This window comes from Salvelinus fontinalis, chromosome 23, assembly GCF_029448725.1.
Source record: "Salvelinus fontinalis isolate EN_2023a chromosome 23, ASM2944872v1, whole genome shotgun sequence".
NCBI classification, from domain to species: domain Eukaryota; kingdom Metazoa; phylum Chordata; class Actinopteri; order Salmoniformes; family Salmonidae; genus Salvelinus; species Salvelinus fontinalis.
In genome coordinates, this window is record NC_074687.1 from 37,083,949 (window position 1) to 37,101,666 (window position 17,718).

General features: G+C 42.4%; 1 protein-coding gene across 13 annotated transcripts in view; it reads left to right on the forward strand.

Moving 5' to 3' along the window:
- The window catches only part of LOC129821229 (dedicator of cytokinesis protein 9-like), a 115,521-nt gene extending 98,680 nt beyond the window's left edge, over nucleotides 1–16,841 (forward strand). For 9 of the 13 annotated variants that reach the window (XM_055878644.1, XM_055878651.1, XM_055878648.1 and 6 more), the window contains 19 exons: nucleotides 3,098–3,212; nucleotides 3,444–3,510; nucleotides 3,650–3,697; nucleotides 4,903–5,042; nucleotides 5,929–6,044; nucleotides 6,345–6,482; nucleotides 6,587–6,769; nucleotides 6,930–7,043; nucleotides 7,182–7,397; nucleotides 7,619–7,676; nucleotides 10,383–10,489; nucleotides 11,153–11,275; nucleotides 11,405–11,518; nucleotides 13,050–13,196; nucleotides 13,330–13,540; nucleotides 14,354–14,544; nucleotides 14,780–14,880; nucleotides 15,003–15,141; nucleotides 15,524–16,841. In XM_055878644.1, coding sequence (XP_055734619.1) covers nucleotides 3,098–3,212; nucleotides 3,444–3,510; nucleotides 3,650–3,697; nucleotides 4,903–5,042; nucleotides 5,929–6,044; nucleotides 6,345–6,482; nucleotides 6,587–6,769; nucleotides 6,930–7,043; nucleotides 7,182–7,397; nucleotides 7,619–7,676; nucleotides 10,383–10,489; nucleotides 11,153–11,275; nucleotides 11,405–11,518; nucleotides 13,050–13,196; nucleotides 13,330–13,540; nucleotides 14,354–14,544; nucleotides 14,780–14,880; nucleotides 15,003–15,141; nucleotides 15,524–15,649 — 2,454 coding nt within the window. In that variant the 3' untranslated portion in view covers nucleotides 15,650–16,841. Of the gene's footprint in view, nucleotides 1–3,097; nucleotides 3,213–3,443; nucleotides 3,511–3,649; nucleotides 3,698–4,902; nucleotides 5,043–5,395; nucleotides 5,440–5,928; nucleotides 6,045–6,344; nucleotides 6,483–6,586; nucleotides 6,770–6,929; nucleotides 7,044–7,181; nucleotides 7,398–7,618; nucleotides 7,779–10,382; nucleotides 10,490–11,152; nucleotides 11,276–11,404; nucleotides 11,519–13,049; nucleotides 13,197–13,329; nucleotides 13,541–14,353; nucleotides 14,545–14,779; nucleotides 14,881–15,002; nucleotides 15,142–15,523 lie in introns of all 13 variants that reach the window. The other 4 variants (XM_055878650.1, XM_055878647.1, XM_055878639.1 and 1 more) reach the window with 3 other exon arrangements.
- The last annotated feature ends 877 nt before the right edge of the window (nucleotides 16,842–17,718 follow it).

The window sequence follows — 17,718 nt, forward strand, 5'->3', positions numbered from 1 at the left end:
GAGATTCAGGCCACGTATTTAGTTGATGTTTCATGCATCATTTTGTGTATTTCTCACTGACACATAAGAGGTGCATCCATTACAGTGGCAAGAAAAAGTATGTGAACCCTTAGAAAATACCTGGATTTCTGCATAAATTGGTCATAACATTTGATCTGATCTTTATCTAGGTCACAACAATAGACAAACACAGTCTGCTTAAACTAATAACACACAAACAATTCTATGTTATCATGTCTTTATTGAACACACCGTGTAAACATTCAGTGTAGGGTGAAAAAGTATGTGAACCCTTGGATTTAATAACTGGTTGACCCTCCTTTGGCAGCAACAACCTCAACCAAACGTTTTCTGTAGTTGCGGATCAGACCTGCACAACGGTCAGGAGGAATTTTGGACCATTCCTCTTTACAAAACTGTTTCAGTTCAGCAATGTTCTTGGGATGTCTGGTGTGAACTGCTCTCTTGAGGTCATGCCACAGCATCTCAATCGGGTTGAGGTCAGGACTCTGACTGGGCCACTCCAGAAGGCGTATTTTCTTCTGTTGAAGCCATTCTTTTGTTGATTTACTTCTGTGTTTTGGGTCGTTGTCCTGTTGCATCACCCATCATCTGTTGAGCTTCAATTGGTGGACAGATAGCCTTACATTCTCCTGCAAAATGTCTTGATAAACTTGGGAATACATTTTTCCGTCTGATAGCAAGCTGTCCAGGCCCTGAGGCAGCAAAGCAGCCCCAAACCATGTTGCTCCTCCACCATACTTTACAGTTGGGATGAGGTTTTGATGTTGGTGTGCTGTGCCTTTTATCCTCCACACAGTGTCGTGTGTTCCTTCCAAACACCTCAACTTTAGTTTCATCTGTCCACTGAATATTTTGTCAGTTGCGCTGTGGAACATCCAGGTGCACTTTTGTGAACTTCAGATGTGCAGCAATGTTTTTTTTTGGGCAGCAGTGGCTTTATCCGTAGGATCCTCCTACGAACACCAGTCTTGTTTAGTTTATTACGTAGCGTAGGTTGTTAGCATGTTCCAGAGATTTCTGTAAGTCTTTAGCTGACACTCTAGGATTCTTCTGAACCTCATTGAGCATACTGCGCTGTGCTCTGGCAGTCATCTTTGCAGGAAGGACACTCATAGGGAGAGTAGCAACAGTGCTGAAATTTCTCCATTTATAGACAATTTGTCTTACTGTGGACTGATGAACATCAAGGCTTTTAGAGATACTTTTGTAACCCTTTCCAGCTTGATGCAAGTCAACAATTCTTAATCTTAGGCCTTCTGAGATCTTTTGTTCGAGGCATGGTTCACATCAGGCAATGCTTCTTGTGAATAGCAAACTCAAATTTTGTGAGCGTAACCAACATCTCCAATCTCATCAAATTGATTGGACTCCAGGTCAGCTGACTCCTGACTCCAATTAGCTTTTGGAGAAGTCATTAGCCTAGGTGTTCACATACTTTTAGACAAGAAAAATACAATAATTTGTGTGTTATTAGTTTTCTATGTTTGTCTATTGTTGTGACTTAGATATAGATCAGATCAAATTTTATGACCAATTTATGCTGAAATCCAAGTAATTCCAAATGGTTCACATACTTTTTCTTGCCACTGTATACCTGTGACAGTTATGAGGTTACCCCCTATTAACTTATCGTTGTACCATTGACTCCTCCACCCACCCACACACTCCTGCTGCTGGCCGAAGGAGAATATCAGGCGGAGACACTCTGCCAACGTGCTGCGCTTCTTTTCCGAGCCCGAGGACTCCGTGCTATCCATTCGCTCCAAGCGCGCCACCATGGACTTTTCCCTGCTCACTGTCCCCAGTGTCTCAGAGAATCATGTCTTGCATCACACCACCACTCCACTCCAAGTACAGAATACCAATAAACCTCCCTCACCCCCCCTTCCTTCCTCCCAAGAGTGTCCCATCTGGGAGTGTGTGTGAGCGAGTGTGTGTGTTTTAGTCTTTGCCGAGTTCCTTTCTTTGCCAGGCGGATGATACACAGTTTCGTCTCTGGTGCCATGAAGCACAGCTACTGTGTGGCTTCATGGGGGCTTTCTGTAGGAGTGATACACACAGCTGGAGCCTCTTTATTTTTGATCTCGCTCACATGTGCTGTGTGACTTTTCTATCTCTGTCTGTAAGAGTTCCGAGGACCAGTTTTTGTAGAATATTCCCTTTCTTTGTGTTATGTTTCTCCATTTTTTTTCCATTTTTCTTTTTGGGAATGATACTCTGAGGAGACAGTTAGCCAGAAGGGGAAAGAAAAACATGAATGTGTAATATCTGCTTAATTTTTAGGCTGTGAATGATACCCATCTAGTATATTTCCAATTATAAATCCTTTTTAATAAAGAATTCATGCAAATGATCACTTACCCTCTTCAGTCAAGTTCCCAGACTTATTTGGGGCCGCTAAGTTTAGCTGCTAACTTTCTCTGTCAACACTCCAAGACAAGACATAGCTTCAGTCTTTCCGTGAGGTCATCCTCAGTTAGGAGTTCTGGTCTAGACTAACTCACCGCTGGCAACGGAAGACGCTGTATTCCGCCAAACCCACGCTGTGCTATAACTGCTGGTTCCTGCTCCCTGCTCTCTGTCCCGGCTTGGAGAATTCTAGTGATTAGGCCCTGCACGTAGAGTTGATCTGGAAGTCTCACCCACGTCTAGAGGCCAACAGGGCCTGAGTGACTGACTCCATTAGTGTAATCATACTGCACCGTGAGTCATACTACATGCTTATCAGCACATCATATCACATGAATACTAATGTATAGGATGTAGATGTACTGAAGTGCAATTTAGTATTACATAATAATGACAATGATAAACTCTAATGTTTTACTGTTTTCAATATTTAAAATGTCCTTGTTTTTTTTTCTACCCGTTTTGCCTTTTAGAACATGGACGGATTAAGATAAGATGAAGAAGTAGACAACAAAATGGCAAATATGTCAACAAAGACAGCAATAGGACAAATACTACAAATCTCCCAATAGCATTATGCTGTGAATAGAGCCGTGCAACAGGGCATAAGTAGTGTGTTGTAGTGTATTCCAGCTGATCTCTGACCAGCGCATATGTCCCTCAGAACCAGCCAGCCTCAGCCCTGGGCAGCAGCCTACTGCGCTGTGACAAACTGGACCAGACTGAGATCAAGAGCCTGCTCATGTGCTTCCTGCATGTCCTCAAGAGCATGTCTGAGGGTAAGACCACACCTCTCTCTAGTACAATTACATGATTATATGTTGTTGTTTTTTTTTTGGGGGGGGGGGGGGGGGGGGGGGTAGGATATGCTTAGTGACCTGTGTTTTCTACAGCCAGTAGTTTCCCCAAGACTACATCCCCTATCCTCTATTTAGTGCACTGCTTTTGACTCAGTGCCATTCGGGAAGCAGCGCAGGTGACTCTCTAACTCCCTTCTATCCTTCGTTCAGATGCTCTGTTTACATACTGGAACAAGGCCTCATCTTCTGAGCTCATGGACTTCTTCACACTAGTAGAGTAAGAAGTGAACTCGGCTTGGCCATGTTATTATTCACCTGATGCTACTCCATACCATTTACCGTGCATATCAGGGGATGTTTAAGCGTCCTCTGTCCACATTGTGTAACGATGAGTCTCCCAACGTTTCTGTTTCCAGGGTGTGTCTCCATCAATTCAGATACATAGGAAAAAGATCCATCGCAAGGTAATGTTGTTGTCAGAATGGTTCAATTAGTTGTATGGAGCTTGTATGTAATACCTGTATATGAGACTACTCTACATTCATAATTTATTACAGTTTCATATATTTTATGTTTATATTATTGTTTATATAATTGTGTTGATTCAAATGTTATGTTAATGTTGTGTGAATATTGTCCAACCATTTTAGTGACATGATATTGTGCTATTTTAAGGTATAGGAATGAATGTCGTTTTGTAGTAACACTTGAGACCAGAACACAAACCTGTGACTGATATTTCTACCAATAGGCCCAAAACAGTACTAATGTGTGGTTTGTTGAGCTTGGTTAACATTGTGTGTACAGTAAAGCCCCTGAAACACTACACCTTATAAACACACTATACAATACGCTCATAATTTGCCTTTGGACTCTGGCACACACATTCTCTGTGGGAGCTCTGCGCCGGACACACTGATGGCTATGGGTCTCACCACTCTCTCTAACCCACCACCACTCTCTCTGTTTTTCTGTTCATTTAAATGCTGGCAAGTTTAATATAGTTTAAAAAAAACATGGCTCCTGCCCCTCCTGCTTGGGTAAGACTAGAAGTGGAATTAACTCTCCTATACTAAAAGCATGTTGTCTTCTCTCTTTCCTGATTGGCCATCTTATAACAGCACACAACTGATTGGGCATGTAATAGCACCTCACTACTCTACCATGACATAAGCGTCACCGTATATAGTGTCTGTCACTGTCATGTGCATGCGCTGGCTTCTGCTGCTACTAACTGCTGTGATGCTGATCTGGCACTGTCTGACCCATCGCATGAGAAACACGCTTCTCTGAAACGCCTCACAGCTATGCTTTTACTTCTCAACACTGAATCAAGACTGTATAGATGAGCACAAGTGGGAAGAGTAGCAGTGTGTTAAATTAGCTCAAAGATGCTCCAAATATACCTAAAACAGACATTTGTTCATGTCCTAGAGGTGCGCTTGATTTTCTCTTTAACCCTATTTCTAGCCTGGGAGACAGTTTATGATTAAGACGACCACAAAGGAGTCTTAAACTGATCTGTTTTCCAGGCTATACAGTATATCCTACCATTTTTTAAATCAATAGAATAGTTAGATATGTGTAATATCCACTCTAACTTGCTTGACTAACCCTGGTCCTGCTGGTAATGAGCCACTCGTTTAACAGTGTCCTGTTTCCTCATCAGGAACCAGGAAGGGGTGGGACTCGTAGCAGCACATGAGCGGAAGTCTCAGACTCTGCCTGTGTCCCGTAACAGGGCGGGAATGATGCATGCCCGCTTACAGCAACTCAGCAGCCTGGATAACTCATACACTTTTAACCACAGTAAGTCCCCCCCAAACACCCACCCCTAAACCAAAGGCCCCTCTGCTCCTCCCTCTGTAGTCAGTCATCATCATCATCATCCTCTTCATTAGAATCATGTGTGCCAAACCCAAGTCCAAAGTCAGCCGTTCTAGAGCCGTCCATGGATGTTGTGGTTTTGAGTGAATAAAAGTTAGGGGTTTTTATCCTAGAGAGTACATGAACCCTTGTGTTGAAGGGATGGTTTTCATCGGGCCAAGTTCACTGTGTAACGTTATACTGACTTCACCGAAAGCAAAAGAGATTCAACTCTATAGTATAGGGTGTCTGTTACATGATTCCCTTTAATGAAGTGGGTTTCTTTGTGTTTTCAGTGTAAGAAAGATTTCAAGTGTTCTTGGAATATCTGTAGACCATGGTAAGAATGTATCAGGTCAACGACAGGCAGCTTTCAGACTATTTACTGTTAGCTCTGTTCATCTGGTTGAATTAAGAGCATGCCATTTTAAACCCTCTGATCCCTCTATCCTGTTCATTTCTGTTCCCTTAACTAATTTCATTGTATTCAAACCTTTGAAAAATCACAAGTAAAATGCATTTTGTTTTCAACTCCACAGAATATTACTTCCTCCTTTTGAAGCAAAGTTTTTTACCTTGATACTAATGATGACTATTCTCTCTGACTGTATTGTAATTATTTCTCACGACGGCATTTATGCAGCCCTGACTCAGGCTGCAGCCCAAATGGCACCCTATTCCCTATACCAGAGCCCTAGGGGTCCTGTTTAAAAGTAGTGCACTAAATAGGGAATACGGTGCAATTTGAGACTCAGTCGGAGCAGCATAAGAATTTAGGGGTGATTTGAAAGTGCTCCAGCAGTGTGGTGTGTGTGTGTGTACCCTGCAGCCTATAGCCACTCTGATGCTGACGTGATGAACCAATCGGTCCTGGAAGCTAACATCGCCACGGAGGTCTGCCTCACCGTGCTGGACACTCTCAGCATCTTCATCATGGGATTCAAGGTACACTCCTAGCTGTGCTTTCTGTTGGTTATAATAAGCGGTCCTCAACATGTAAAAGTAATCTCAATGCCTTATGTGATTATGTTATCTAAAAGTTGAAACTCCCTCTTCAGTTTTGCCTTACCAATCCCTGACAAGAACACAATCCTGTTTGTGTACATACAGTGCATGCATTTGATATGTCTTGTTTGCCATTTTATTGGATTATGTCACCTTTTTCCACACTTCTTACTTGATGTTGTCTATTACTGCCAGTCCCCGGGATTTTGAAGATAACTGTCTGTACTTTTATGTTGTCAGACCCAGCTCTGTTCGGACCATGGCCACAACCCGCTCATGAAGAAGGTGTTCCAGGTACACCTCTGCTTCCTGCAGATCAACCAATCGGAGACGGCCCTCAAGCAGGTCTTCACCTCGCTGCGCACCTTCATCTACAAAGTAAGGAGGCCATTGGTCTTCAACACTTCGCAGTAGTGAAGTGTTTTTCTCTCCCGGTCTTAAATGTGCCGAGTATCTAATCGTCACTATGTGTTTGTTTCCAGTTCCCCTGCACCTTCTTTGAGGGCCGAGCGGACATGTGTGCTTCGTTCTGCTACGAGATCCTGAAGTGCTGCAACTCCAAGCTGAGCTCCATCCGCAGTGATGCCGCCCACCTCCTCTACTTCCTCATGAAGAGTAACTTTGACTACACCGGGCGCAAGTCTTTCGTCCGCACTCACCTCCAAGTGAGAGATAGAGGGTTTCCCTTCCACATGCTGATACATTTGTCTCCTCAGAACATCTCTATGTAGCAGCACGCTTTATGGAGCTTTCATAAAGAGCGGTTTGGTTGATGGTTGTGGTAGTAGTTTCGTATTGATGTGCATTTCCTGTCCTCACGCCCAGGTGGTGATCGCTGTCAGTCAGCTGATCGCTGACGTCATCGGTATCGGAGGAACCCGCTTCCAACAGTCCCTGTCTATCATCAACAACTGTGCCAACAGTGATAAGACCATCAAGGTCAGATCCCGATGGACACTCTATCACATTCAAACTCCATGTCATCAGTATTGCTTGGTCTTTAATGGACATATTATATGAAATATATTACAGCCAAGGTTGGACCACTTGAATAATCTGCTGTATTATCCTGTGTAGAACACCGCTTTCCCGTCAGATGTGAAGGACCTGACCAAGCGGATCCGGACGGTCCTGATGGCCACGGCTCAGATGAAGGAGCATGAGAGGGACCCGGAGATGCTGGTGGACCTGCAGTATAGCCTAGCCAAGTCCTACGCCAGCACGCCCGAACTCCGCAAGACTTGGCTGGACAGCATGGCCCGCATCCATGTGAAGAATGGAGACCTGTCCGAGGTCTGTACCAGGCTAGGGGTCAGAGTTTGGGCCTAAAAATATATGAGTATAAATCAATGCCAGAGGGATAGGTGTTATTTTGATAGGTGTAGATATTTAAGGAATGGATTATGGTAGAATCTCTCTCTACACAGTATGATGATGTTATATGTTGAATTCAAGTCATGTGGGTGGCTGGTAAAACATACTGATCTATCTGGGATGTTCTCTGTTGTTCACAGGCAGCCATGTGTTATGTGCATGTGGCGGCACTGGTGGCCGAGTATCTCCGGAGAAAAGGTGCGTTTTCCGTCAGCAGTAGAGATGTTGCTGATGATTGTCATTCGATGGTGCCGTTGTCTCTGTTCAAGACAGGAGAACTTCACAAGGGGTTCATGAATGGTCAGAGCAATGTGATTTTAATGAAATTATTGGTAGTTATTAGTTTGTTATTAGTCAGTAGTCCAATACTATACTGTGATTAGTGTACATAGCACTATGTAATTTGTCGTTCTTTCTACGTTCCGATACGATCAGGGGCCGTATGTATTAAGGATGGGGGAGAAAATCGATACAGTGACTAAAAGGGATATTATTTTTGACGATATAGGGTGTTGTTTTGACAATATCGCAATATTATTTTTGCGGTAGTTGGCTGTACCTGCACCAAAACTCCTTCATAGCCTTTTCTCCGTCTTCTTTTTAAATAGCACTTTTATTTCTATGACTGATCAAAAGTCGTTTTCTCAAGGCTCTCTGTCCCTCTGCAGCAGACATATAGTGAGGAATATGTTTAGAACATCAAATCGCAATAAAATGGCGCTGTCAGATCGCAATACATATACAGTTGAAGTCGGAATTTTACATACATTTACATTACATTTAAGTCATTTAGCAGACGCTCTTATCCAGAGCGACTTACAAATTGGTGCATTCACCTTAAGATATCCAGTGGAACAGCCACTTTACAATAGTGCATCTAAATCTTTTAAGGGGGGGGGGGGGGTCAGAAGGATTACTTTATCCTATCCTAGGTATTCCTTAAAGAGGTGGGGTTTCAGGTGTCTCCGGAAGGTGGTGATTGACTCCGCTGTCCTGGCGTCGTGAGTGAGTTTGTTCCACCATTGGGGTGCCAGACCAGCGAACAGTTTTGACTGGGCATACACCTTAGCGGAATACATTTAAAATACGTTTTTTCAAAATTCCTCACATTTAATCCAAGTAAAAATTCCCTGTCTTAGGTCAGTTAGGATCACCACTTTATTTTAAGAATGTGAAATGTCAGAATAATAGTAGAGAGAATGATTTATTTCAGCTTTTATTTCTTTCATCACATTCCCAGTGGGTCAGAAGTTTACATACACTCAATTAGTATTTGGTAGCATTGCCTTTAAATTGTTGAACTTGGGTCAAACATTTTGGGTAGCCTTCCACAAGCTTCCCACAATAAGTTTGGTGAATTTTGGCCCATTTCTCCTGACAGAGCTGGTGTAACTGAGTCAGGTTTGTAGGCCTCCTTGCTTGCACACGCTTTTTGCCCGTTCTGCCCACACATTTTCTATGGGATTGAGGTTAGGGCTTTGTGATGGCCACTCCAATACCTTAACTTTGTTGTCCTTAAGTCATTTTGCCACAACTTTGGAAGTATGCTTGGTGTCATTGTCCATTTGGAAGACCCCACTGCGACCATTAACTTCCTGACTAATGTCTTGAGATGTTGCTTCAATATATCCACATAATTTTCCTCCCTCATGATTCTATTTATTTTGTGAAGTGCACCAGTCCCTCCTCCAGCAAAGCACCCCCACAACATGATGCTGCCACCCCCGTGCTTCACAGTTGGGATGGTGTTCTTCGGCTTGCAAGCCTCCCCCTTTTTCCTCCAAACATAATGATGGTCATTATGGCCAAACGGTTCCATTTTTGTTTCATCAGACCAGAGGACATTTCTCCAAAAAGTACGATCTTTGTCCCCATGCATACTATTGTTTGTACAGATGAACGTAGTACCTTCAGGCGTTTGGAAATTGCTCCCAAGGATGAACCAGACTTGTGGAGGTCTACATTTTTTTCTGAGGTCTCTGCTGATTTATTTTGATTTTCCCATGATGTCAAGCAAAGAGACACTGAGTTTGAAAGTAGGCCTTGAAATACATTCACAGGTACACCTCCAATAGACTCAAATTATGTCAATTAGCCTATCAGAAGCTTCTAAAGTCTTGACCACATTTACTGGGATTTTCCAAGCTGTTTAAAGGCACAGTCAACTTTGTGTACGTAAACTTCTGACTCACTGGAATTGTGATGCAGTGAATTATAAGTTAAATAATCTGTAAACAATTGTCGGAGAAATTTGTTCTGTCATGCAGAAAGTAGATGTCCTAACCGACTTGCCAAAACTATAGTTTGTTCACAAGAAATTTGTGTAGTGGTTGAAAAACGAGTTTTAATGACTCCAATCTAAGTGTATGTAAACTTCCGACTTCAACTGTAGAATCGTGAGAATCGCAAAAGATATAGTATCTCCACCTAAGTATCGTGTTAATATTGTATCGTGATTTCCCAGACCTAGTATGTATCAAGCGCCTCAGAGTTAGAGTGCTGATCTAGGATCAGGTCATCCCTGTCCGTATTCAATGTGATCTAAAAGGCTAAACTGATCATAAATCAGCACTTTTGCTCTTAGATGCTTGATACATACAGCCACATATTTTGTCATGTAACATTGTAATCTGTCCGTCTGTGTTGTTTCACACACAGTTTCTTAACACCAGAGGGATAATCAGATCTGTGAAAGCAGGTCCACTCATAGCACACTGTATAAGAGAGCAATTATCTGTTTCCCTGACAACATACTTTGACCTTTTGCCTGTTAGTACACCAGATAATGTTCTGAATGAAGCTATTTTCCCCTTAGTGTAGAACCTGTATAAAACACCTCAGACAGAATAAAATGTCTGTCTATTTGGTTTATTGATGATGGTCCCATCTCCTTAACGTCCGTAGGCATGTTCAAACAGGGTTGCTCAGCCTTCCGGGTGGTCACTCCCAACATTGATGAAGAGGTGTCCATGATGGAGGATGTGGGCATGCAGGATGTCCACTTCAACGAGGTGAGAGACTAGCAGCCCGCTGCTCTCTGCTGCTAGGTCATGACATGAGTTCTGGTGCTCGTTTGATTGTCGTGTTTTGGGCGGGCCATTCACAACTCTATCTTTTTTTTTTTATGATCAGTTTATATCCTTGGATCATTTCCAGCACACTTGCTGCTAAATTTTGGAGTTTGCACTTTCCTGGAGATAACTAGGCAGCTATCTTGTAGAGATGTTATCTGTGAATCAGCTCTGCTCCTCACTATCAAACAACATGCAAAACAAAAGCACTTACTGAACAACATGCAACCAATTCCACATCTAATGATACGCTTAAATTTGTTACAAATAAATCCTTGCTGTTCTCTAATAAGGCACAGTGTAGCTTATCATTGTGGCATATGATAGCCGTCCAATAGCCATTTTAAAATTGATGCCGAACAAATGTGCATTTAAAATCCCATTTTCATATCCTGTTCACCATATCCTCATTATACAGGATGTCATTGGAGTTATACAACCGTTCATGTTGGGTTGAGTCAAGGACAATGGGCCTCTAGTACTTTCTCTTTGCACTAACCTTCATAAAGCTTTGAAATGAAGCCCTCGTGTTGTCTATGTTCAGATCACCTTCGTGTGGACACCATATGAAAAGTGTTTTCTCTCGTCCTTTCTCCAAAACAGGATGTCCTGATGGAGCTGTTGGAGGAGTGTGCTGACGGCCTGTGGAAGGCTGAGCGCTATGAGCTCATCTCAGACGTCTACAAGCTCATCATCCCCATCTATGAGAAGCGTAGGGACTTTGAGGTACAGCAGCAGACCTGCACCCACTGTTGTGTCCACTCTCAAGGTCATGGGGCTCAACATTAAAGGATAAAGGCCCAAACATTGATTAAAAGATGCTGTTTCTTATCGGTGTGTTTCTCAATTCCACAGAAACTAGCTCACCTGTACGACACGCTCCATCGTGCCTACAGCAAAGTGACCGAGGTCATGCACACGGGCAAAAGGCTGCTGGGCACATATTTCAGAGTGGCTTTCTTTGGTCAGGTGAGCTAGCGATTGAAGTCTGACGGTAGACTGTTGTATCACAAAACAATGCAATGGAGATCTCACAAATTGTTTCACTTTCCCGCTATACTATTGCTTTGCTCTTTCAAATACAGTATGCAGGTATTTTAGATTTTTAACTAATTATATTTTCAATGTATTGTTTAAGATTAATTCAAATTCAAGGCGCAAATGGCTAAATTAATAAGTGCCCTTTGTCCCCCCCCCCCCAAAATAGTCTTGATTTGAGCATGGGAGATGCTGGAAGTGTTTTGATTGATAAAAGCATGACCACGTCACGTGCCCTTTTTATTATCCAATCTAATACTTTTTCCCCCTGCTTTTTTATCCTCTTTTAAAGGCAGCGGTAAGTTCTGCAGTAGGATCTGCTCCCGAACAGCCAAAATCTGTGTGTGGTGTGCTGTTGCTGTAATCCATGCCATTTTTTCAGCCAAAGTGTGCTGCTTAAAGCTCTTAGCAGTTACATTAACTCACTAACCTTCCGCCAACTATTTGTGTTTGGTTGTTGCAACAGCATTGCATGTTGCTGATTCAATGGAGTAATAGACTGTCTTCTTAGCTTCCATTTTCCAATGTTATTTTCAAAGTCTTCTTACATCTGGTTCTTCCTCGTCTTTCACTGTGTTAACTCTTGTGTTTTGCAGTTGTTGCTTTTGACAGTTTGCTTTGTTGGCGTGGATAACTTTCATAGAACCATGTTACTTCTGTATGTGGTGTTATAGTGTGAACACTTACATGCTATAGTTGTAGTCTGGGTAGTGTTGGAATAACTATGATTTTTTTGTTTTCTGTTGCTCTACCTACAACTCCGTAGCAGTACCAGTTTACTGACTCTGAGGCTGAGGTAAATGAATGAGAAAGCGAATAACGTGGTAGGCACTCTGCGTTAGAGCTTAAGGCTTGTGATGTGCCCCTGTTAGTGCAGTCAGTGGTATTAACCGCCGCCTAGCTTATCCATCTCAACCCTCTACTACTCTCTGGCTTAGTGTTGCCCTGACAACAAGCATATTATTCAAGGTTCAATGGGAGGATTCCATTTTTCATCTCTGTATCCATTCATCCAGGTGATAGCTACTTCCCCATTCAGCTACAGTGCTGAGGGATTTTTGTATTATTGTTTTTGGGGTATAAATACTGTGCATCCTTTGATGGTGTGAAATCCAAACCCCTTCATCCGTCCTTTTATTTGTCCAGTAGCACTGATTCTAGATCAGTTTTGTTGTTTGTTTCTGGGCTTTGACTGTGACATTGATCCAGGGATATGTATTTTGGGAATATTTCTTGCTCTTAGGGTCAGGATATGAAATTGTTGCTGTCACTCATCCCATTTCCACAGACAATTAGTCAACACGGCGTAGTGCCTTGCTCATTTGTCTGTTATACTCTTGTTTTTAAGTCTTCATACTGCTTTTGACGTCGTCGTTACATGAACACCTTGACATTTGGGTTTTCGTTGGTTTCCTTTTCTCTAGTACTGTAACCATAGTGTGTATTTTTGGCTACCTGCTAGGGATTCTTTGAGGATGAAGATGGTAAAGAGTACATCTACAAAGAACCCAAATTCACCCCACTGTCAGAGATATCTCAGAGGCTACTCAAGCTCTACTCTGACAAGTTTGGCCCAGAGAATGTGAAGATCATTCAGGACTCTGGGAGGGTAAGTGTCAAATCTTTACTCTTGGTATTTGACCCTCGATTTGTGTTTTCGATGGTTGTGATTGGTCATTCCTCTTATTGGTCATTTATGATATGTGTTCTGATTGGTATTTTGTGTTATGTGTCCTATCCAGATCAACCCTAAAGATCTCGACTCGAAGTATGCCTACATCCAGGTGACCCATGTCATCCCGTTCCTGGAAGAGAAGGAGCTGGTGGACAGGAAGACAGACTTTGAGAAGAGCCACAACATCCGGCGCTTTGTCTTCGAGATGCCCTTCACCGTGTCGGGGAAGAAGCAGGGAGGGGTGGAGGAGCAGTGCAAACGCAGGACCATCCTGACCAGTAGGTGTTCCACTTCATCTAGACAGTTAGGGCCAATGAAGGGACCCATAGGTCGACATCTTATTCCAAATGTATGTTCATGGATGTACAGATTTGTAAAGATTTTCCTATTGCTTACACAGTGAGACAAACCTATAGATGACTCTCACGGAAAATAATGTGACGCAAATATCAGACACATTCCTTATCACTCAAACATGATCCGTGCATACTGCTTAGAACACTCCCTGCGTGTAGCTGGGAAAGGGGAGGGTATCCAGGTAATCTACAGATATGTACAGTCCATGGGATCATGCTGTGGCGCAGACAACGGTAATAAACACATCGGTCAACACAGTTCCAGTCACAGGGGAATATTGATGTTAAACATGTCGTAGCATCTATAGTATTTACTTAGACAAGCACCTTATACCCATAGAAACCTTTGCTAGTACTGGCATGTATGTATGTACCTGTACCTGGCATAATATTGCTGTAGGAAGGGTCCTGTGCAATAATGGAAATATCTGATTAGGTTCTGAGTATGTCAGCTCTTTGTTAATAATATTTCTTCATCCCAATTGGTTGTGTTTTATCGTTTTACAGTGTAAAACACTCCAATGTACAAACTTAATCTTATATCTTCATTATCTGATAAGGCTGCCTTGCCTCAAAGGTCTTTAGTGAGTGAATGGGCTAGTCTCACGCCATCAAACTGCTTAGGACACATATCTGTCTGAACCCCTAATAAACGTATGTGAGGGTGAGGATGTTTTACGCACCTAATAGGTTGAGCAACCATGTTCACATCCATTTTCTCTCTCTCTCTCATAGCAACACACTGTTTCCCCTATGTGAAGAAGCGTATTGCGGTGATGTACCAACATCACACAGACCTGAACCCCATAGAGGTGGCTATAGACGAGATGAGCAAGAAGGTGGCCGAGCTGAGACAGCTGGTTTCCACCAGTGATGTGGACATGATCCGCCTGCAGCTCAAACTACAGGGCAGCATCAGTGTCCAGGTGCAGGCTTATGTCCTCATAAACCACAATTCCTGTCCTCACTAACCACATCCCCTGTCCTCACTAACCACATCCTCTGCTCACAAACCACATCCTCTGTCCTCACAGAGCACAGAAACACAACTTCCTCATTTTTTTACCCATTCACCTATTTTATTCACTATATAGAAATTCTATCTGGCAAAGACATCCCTTAACTTTCCAATCTGAAATAAATGTTCTTCTCACCTTTTAGGTAAATGCTGGTCCCCTCGCATATGCCAGAGCTTTCCTGGATGATGCCAGCACCAAGAAGTATCCTGACAACAAGGTCAAACAACTTAAAGAAGTCTTTAGGTGAGTTCTTACAGAATACACATTCCCATGCCACACAACATATCTATCCACTAAGAAATTACAGAAGACCATGAATTACATACACTATGGATTATGTATGACACTGGCCTTTTGTGGAGCAGGCAGTTTGTGGAGGCGTGTGGCCATGGCCTGGGCATCAATGAGCGGCTGATCAAAGAGGACCAGCAGGAGTACCATGACGAGATGAAGGCCAACTACAGAGACCTGGCCAGAGAGCTGTCCGCCATCATGCACGAGCCAGTAAGGAGCTACCTGCTAGCATAACAAACATTGGGACTCAATATTGTTTGTGCATCAGTTGTTTTTAATGATTTGTACATTTTGGATGAATCTGTTCTATTTGTTCTGATTGCAATGCTGGTGAAACAGTTTAGTTTGAGGAATGTTATGAACGTAATCGTTATTATAAGGGATTGGAATTGCATAGTCTAATATTTGGTCTTTGATATCCCCCTTTTCCCTCTGTTTTTCCTTTGTGCTGACATGAGCAGATTGGATGGTAAAACATCTTTGGCATGGGCTTCATTATGTGTGATTAATCCTAATTAAATTGTCTAAAATAGACCATTTATCATTTAGCATCACCTTGAACTCTCCCTCGCTCCCTTCCTCCGCCTTCCAGATCATTCCAGTGGAGGATGGCATGAAGAGCGTTCTTCCAGACTCGCTGCACATCTTCAATGCCATCAGTGGTACCCCCAGTGGTGCCACCATTGCGGGCATGCCCAACTCCTCCTCTGTGGTGTGAGATCCACTGGGATTGGCTGACTCCTGACCTCAACGCTCCGCATGCACGCGCCAACCAGTGTGCCAGTGCTGCCATGAGCTCCCATTCCTGCTTCACTGCTCTCCTTATCATCAAGTTTGCTCTGGCTAAAGTGAGACACTATTAATGTTCTTTTAACCTTCTCTCACCACCTCCTTTGGCTTGTACCGTGGGCCAGGACAAAGGACCATGTCTTTTTCTGTTTTCACTATCGTATACAGTACAGCCCCTCTGTGGAAGATGGGACAAGGGACATTGATCCATGAGGGCGACTGAACTAAAGGAGGTCCACATGAACAGAGGGGGGTGGGGGGAGGCGAGGTGAGGTGAGGCAGGGTGGGGCTGTCTATCTGTGGAGCAGACATACAGAATGAGGGGGGACTGGTGTATCCTCCACCCTGTGTCTTGAGTCTGACTGGGGTTCCATGATATATACTGTATATGACATCACTGGTAGTGTTTCCTGTGGAGACGTTCCTGTAGGGATCCTTAAAGCAACACAAATGTGCATGTGATGTCACTAGCTCCCCATCAGCCTCCTGTCGTCTCATTTTCATCTTTTTGTTTTGATCATTGGTCTTCTGCTCTGAACTCTTCAAGTGATCTTGTATGTACATTATTCCACTTTGATAAATCTCATATTGATGTCTTGGCGAACTATATTTGCTGCATACATTGGCATTCATCTCTCTGTACATGAAGACTCGTTATGTTTTTACAAAGCTGCAACTTAATGGAAAAAGAGCCTCCTATGAAAACATTAGTGTTCAACCTTAATCACTGAAATGTCTTAGAATGGGATTTTTTTAAATATTTTTTTTTTTTACAGCCGTTGCATATAAGTATATTCCAAGCTGTTAATTCTTGTATATAAAAAAGGAGTGCAATATTTGTCTTTTGCAAGGTGTCTTGCTGTGTTGGGTTCAATACACTGTAAAGATGTTTGTCCTTCTTGCCAAAGCAATGAGGTGTGGATCCAGAGACGAGATCTACTGTGGTAGTTTATATGAAGCTTTGACCATTTTAGTGTTCATTCAAATGTTAATGAAATCATTTTTATATTTGGGAAGCATTGGGTTTTTTATTTTTATTTAACAGAAAGTCACTGTTCTGCTGTATACAGAAATGTTCCCTAATGCTTTTCTTTTAAATAAAATTCCCTTATTTCTCTGCACTTCTACTTGATTTACTTATGAACCTTTCTCACAACAACATTGATGGAAGTAGTCTAGTAGCTTATTGACTGTAACGTTGTTTTGTATGATACAGTATTATCTAATTATTAGCTAATTTGAGGTATTGACTCACTCTCACCTTCCTGCCTCTGGTGTTCTCGCACAAGATAAAACCATAAAACAGCATTCTGGGATACCATTCCAGGGTCGTGCCTCCTAGTCTTAGTGGCAGGAATCACTGTGTTAGCCTGGAAGGGATCACTAAAGGATACTAAACATTACAGGACGAAGAGCAGTCTCTATACACTGCCATCATGACAGGTCAGGCAACAAAATGCTATTAAAATTGCAAAAATTGCATCTGTTAAATGATATTATGGATCTATGCTATTCAGATATCTGGCATTTTCTGATAGGCTTGTGTTATTGGTGGGAAAAAATGCATCTATTTAATTGTTACATCAGTACCCTGCTTAGATATCTCTAATATTTTATATATTTAACCTAATGGTTTTATTTCTCACACACAAAAAGATGAAGACGTTGTTAAGAAGGGCAAGTCAAAGGTAAGACTTCTAGTGCACTTTCCATTGTCTGGATTAATTTATTTTACACGTGATGCTCTGAAAAATCAATAAATGCTTCATAGATTAAATTAACTAGCACCAATTGATATACGCAATTCAAGCTTGCATATTCAGCTACACTACACGACCAAAAGTATTTGGACACCTGCTTGTCGAACATCTCATTCCAAAATCATGAGCATTAATATGGAGTTGGTGCCCTTGCTGTTGGGAAGGCTTTCAACTAGATGTTGGAACTTTGCTGCGAGGACTTGCTTTCCAGTAATCCAAGAGCATTAGTGAGGTCCGG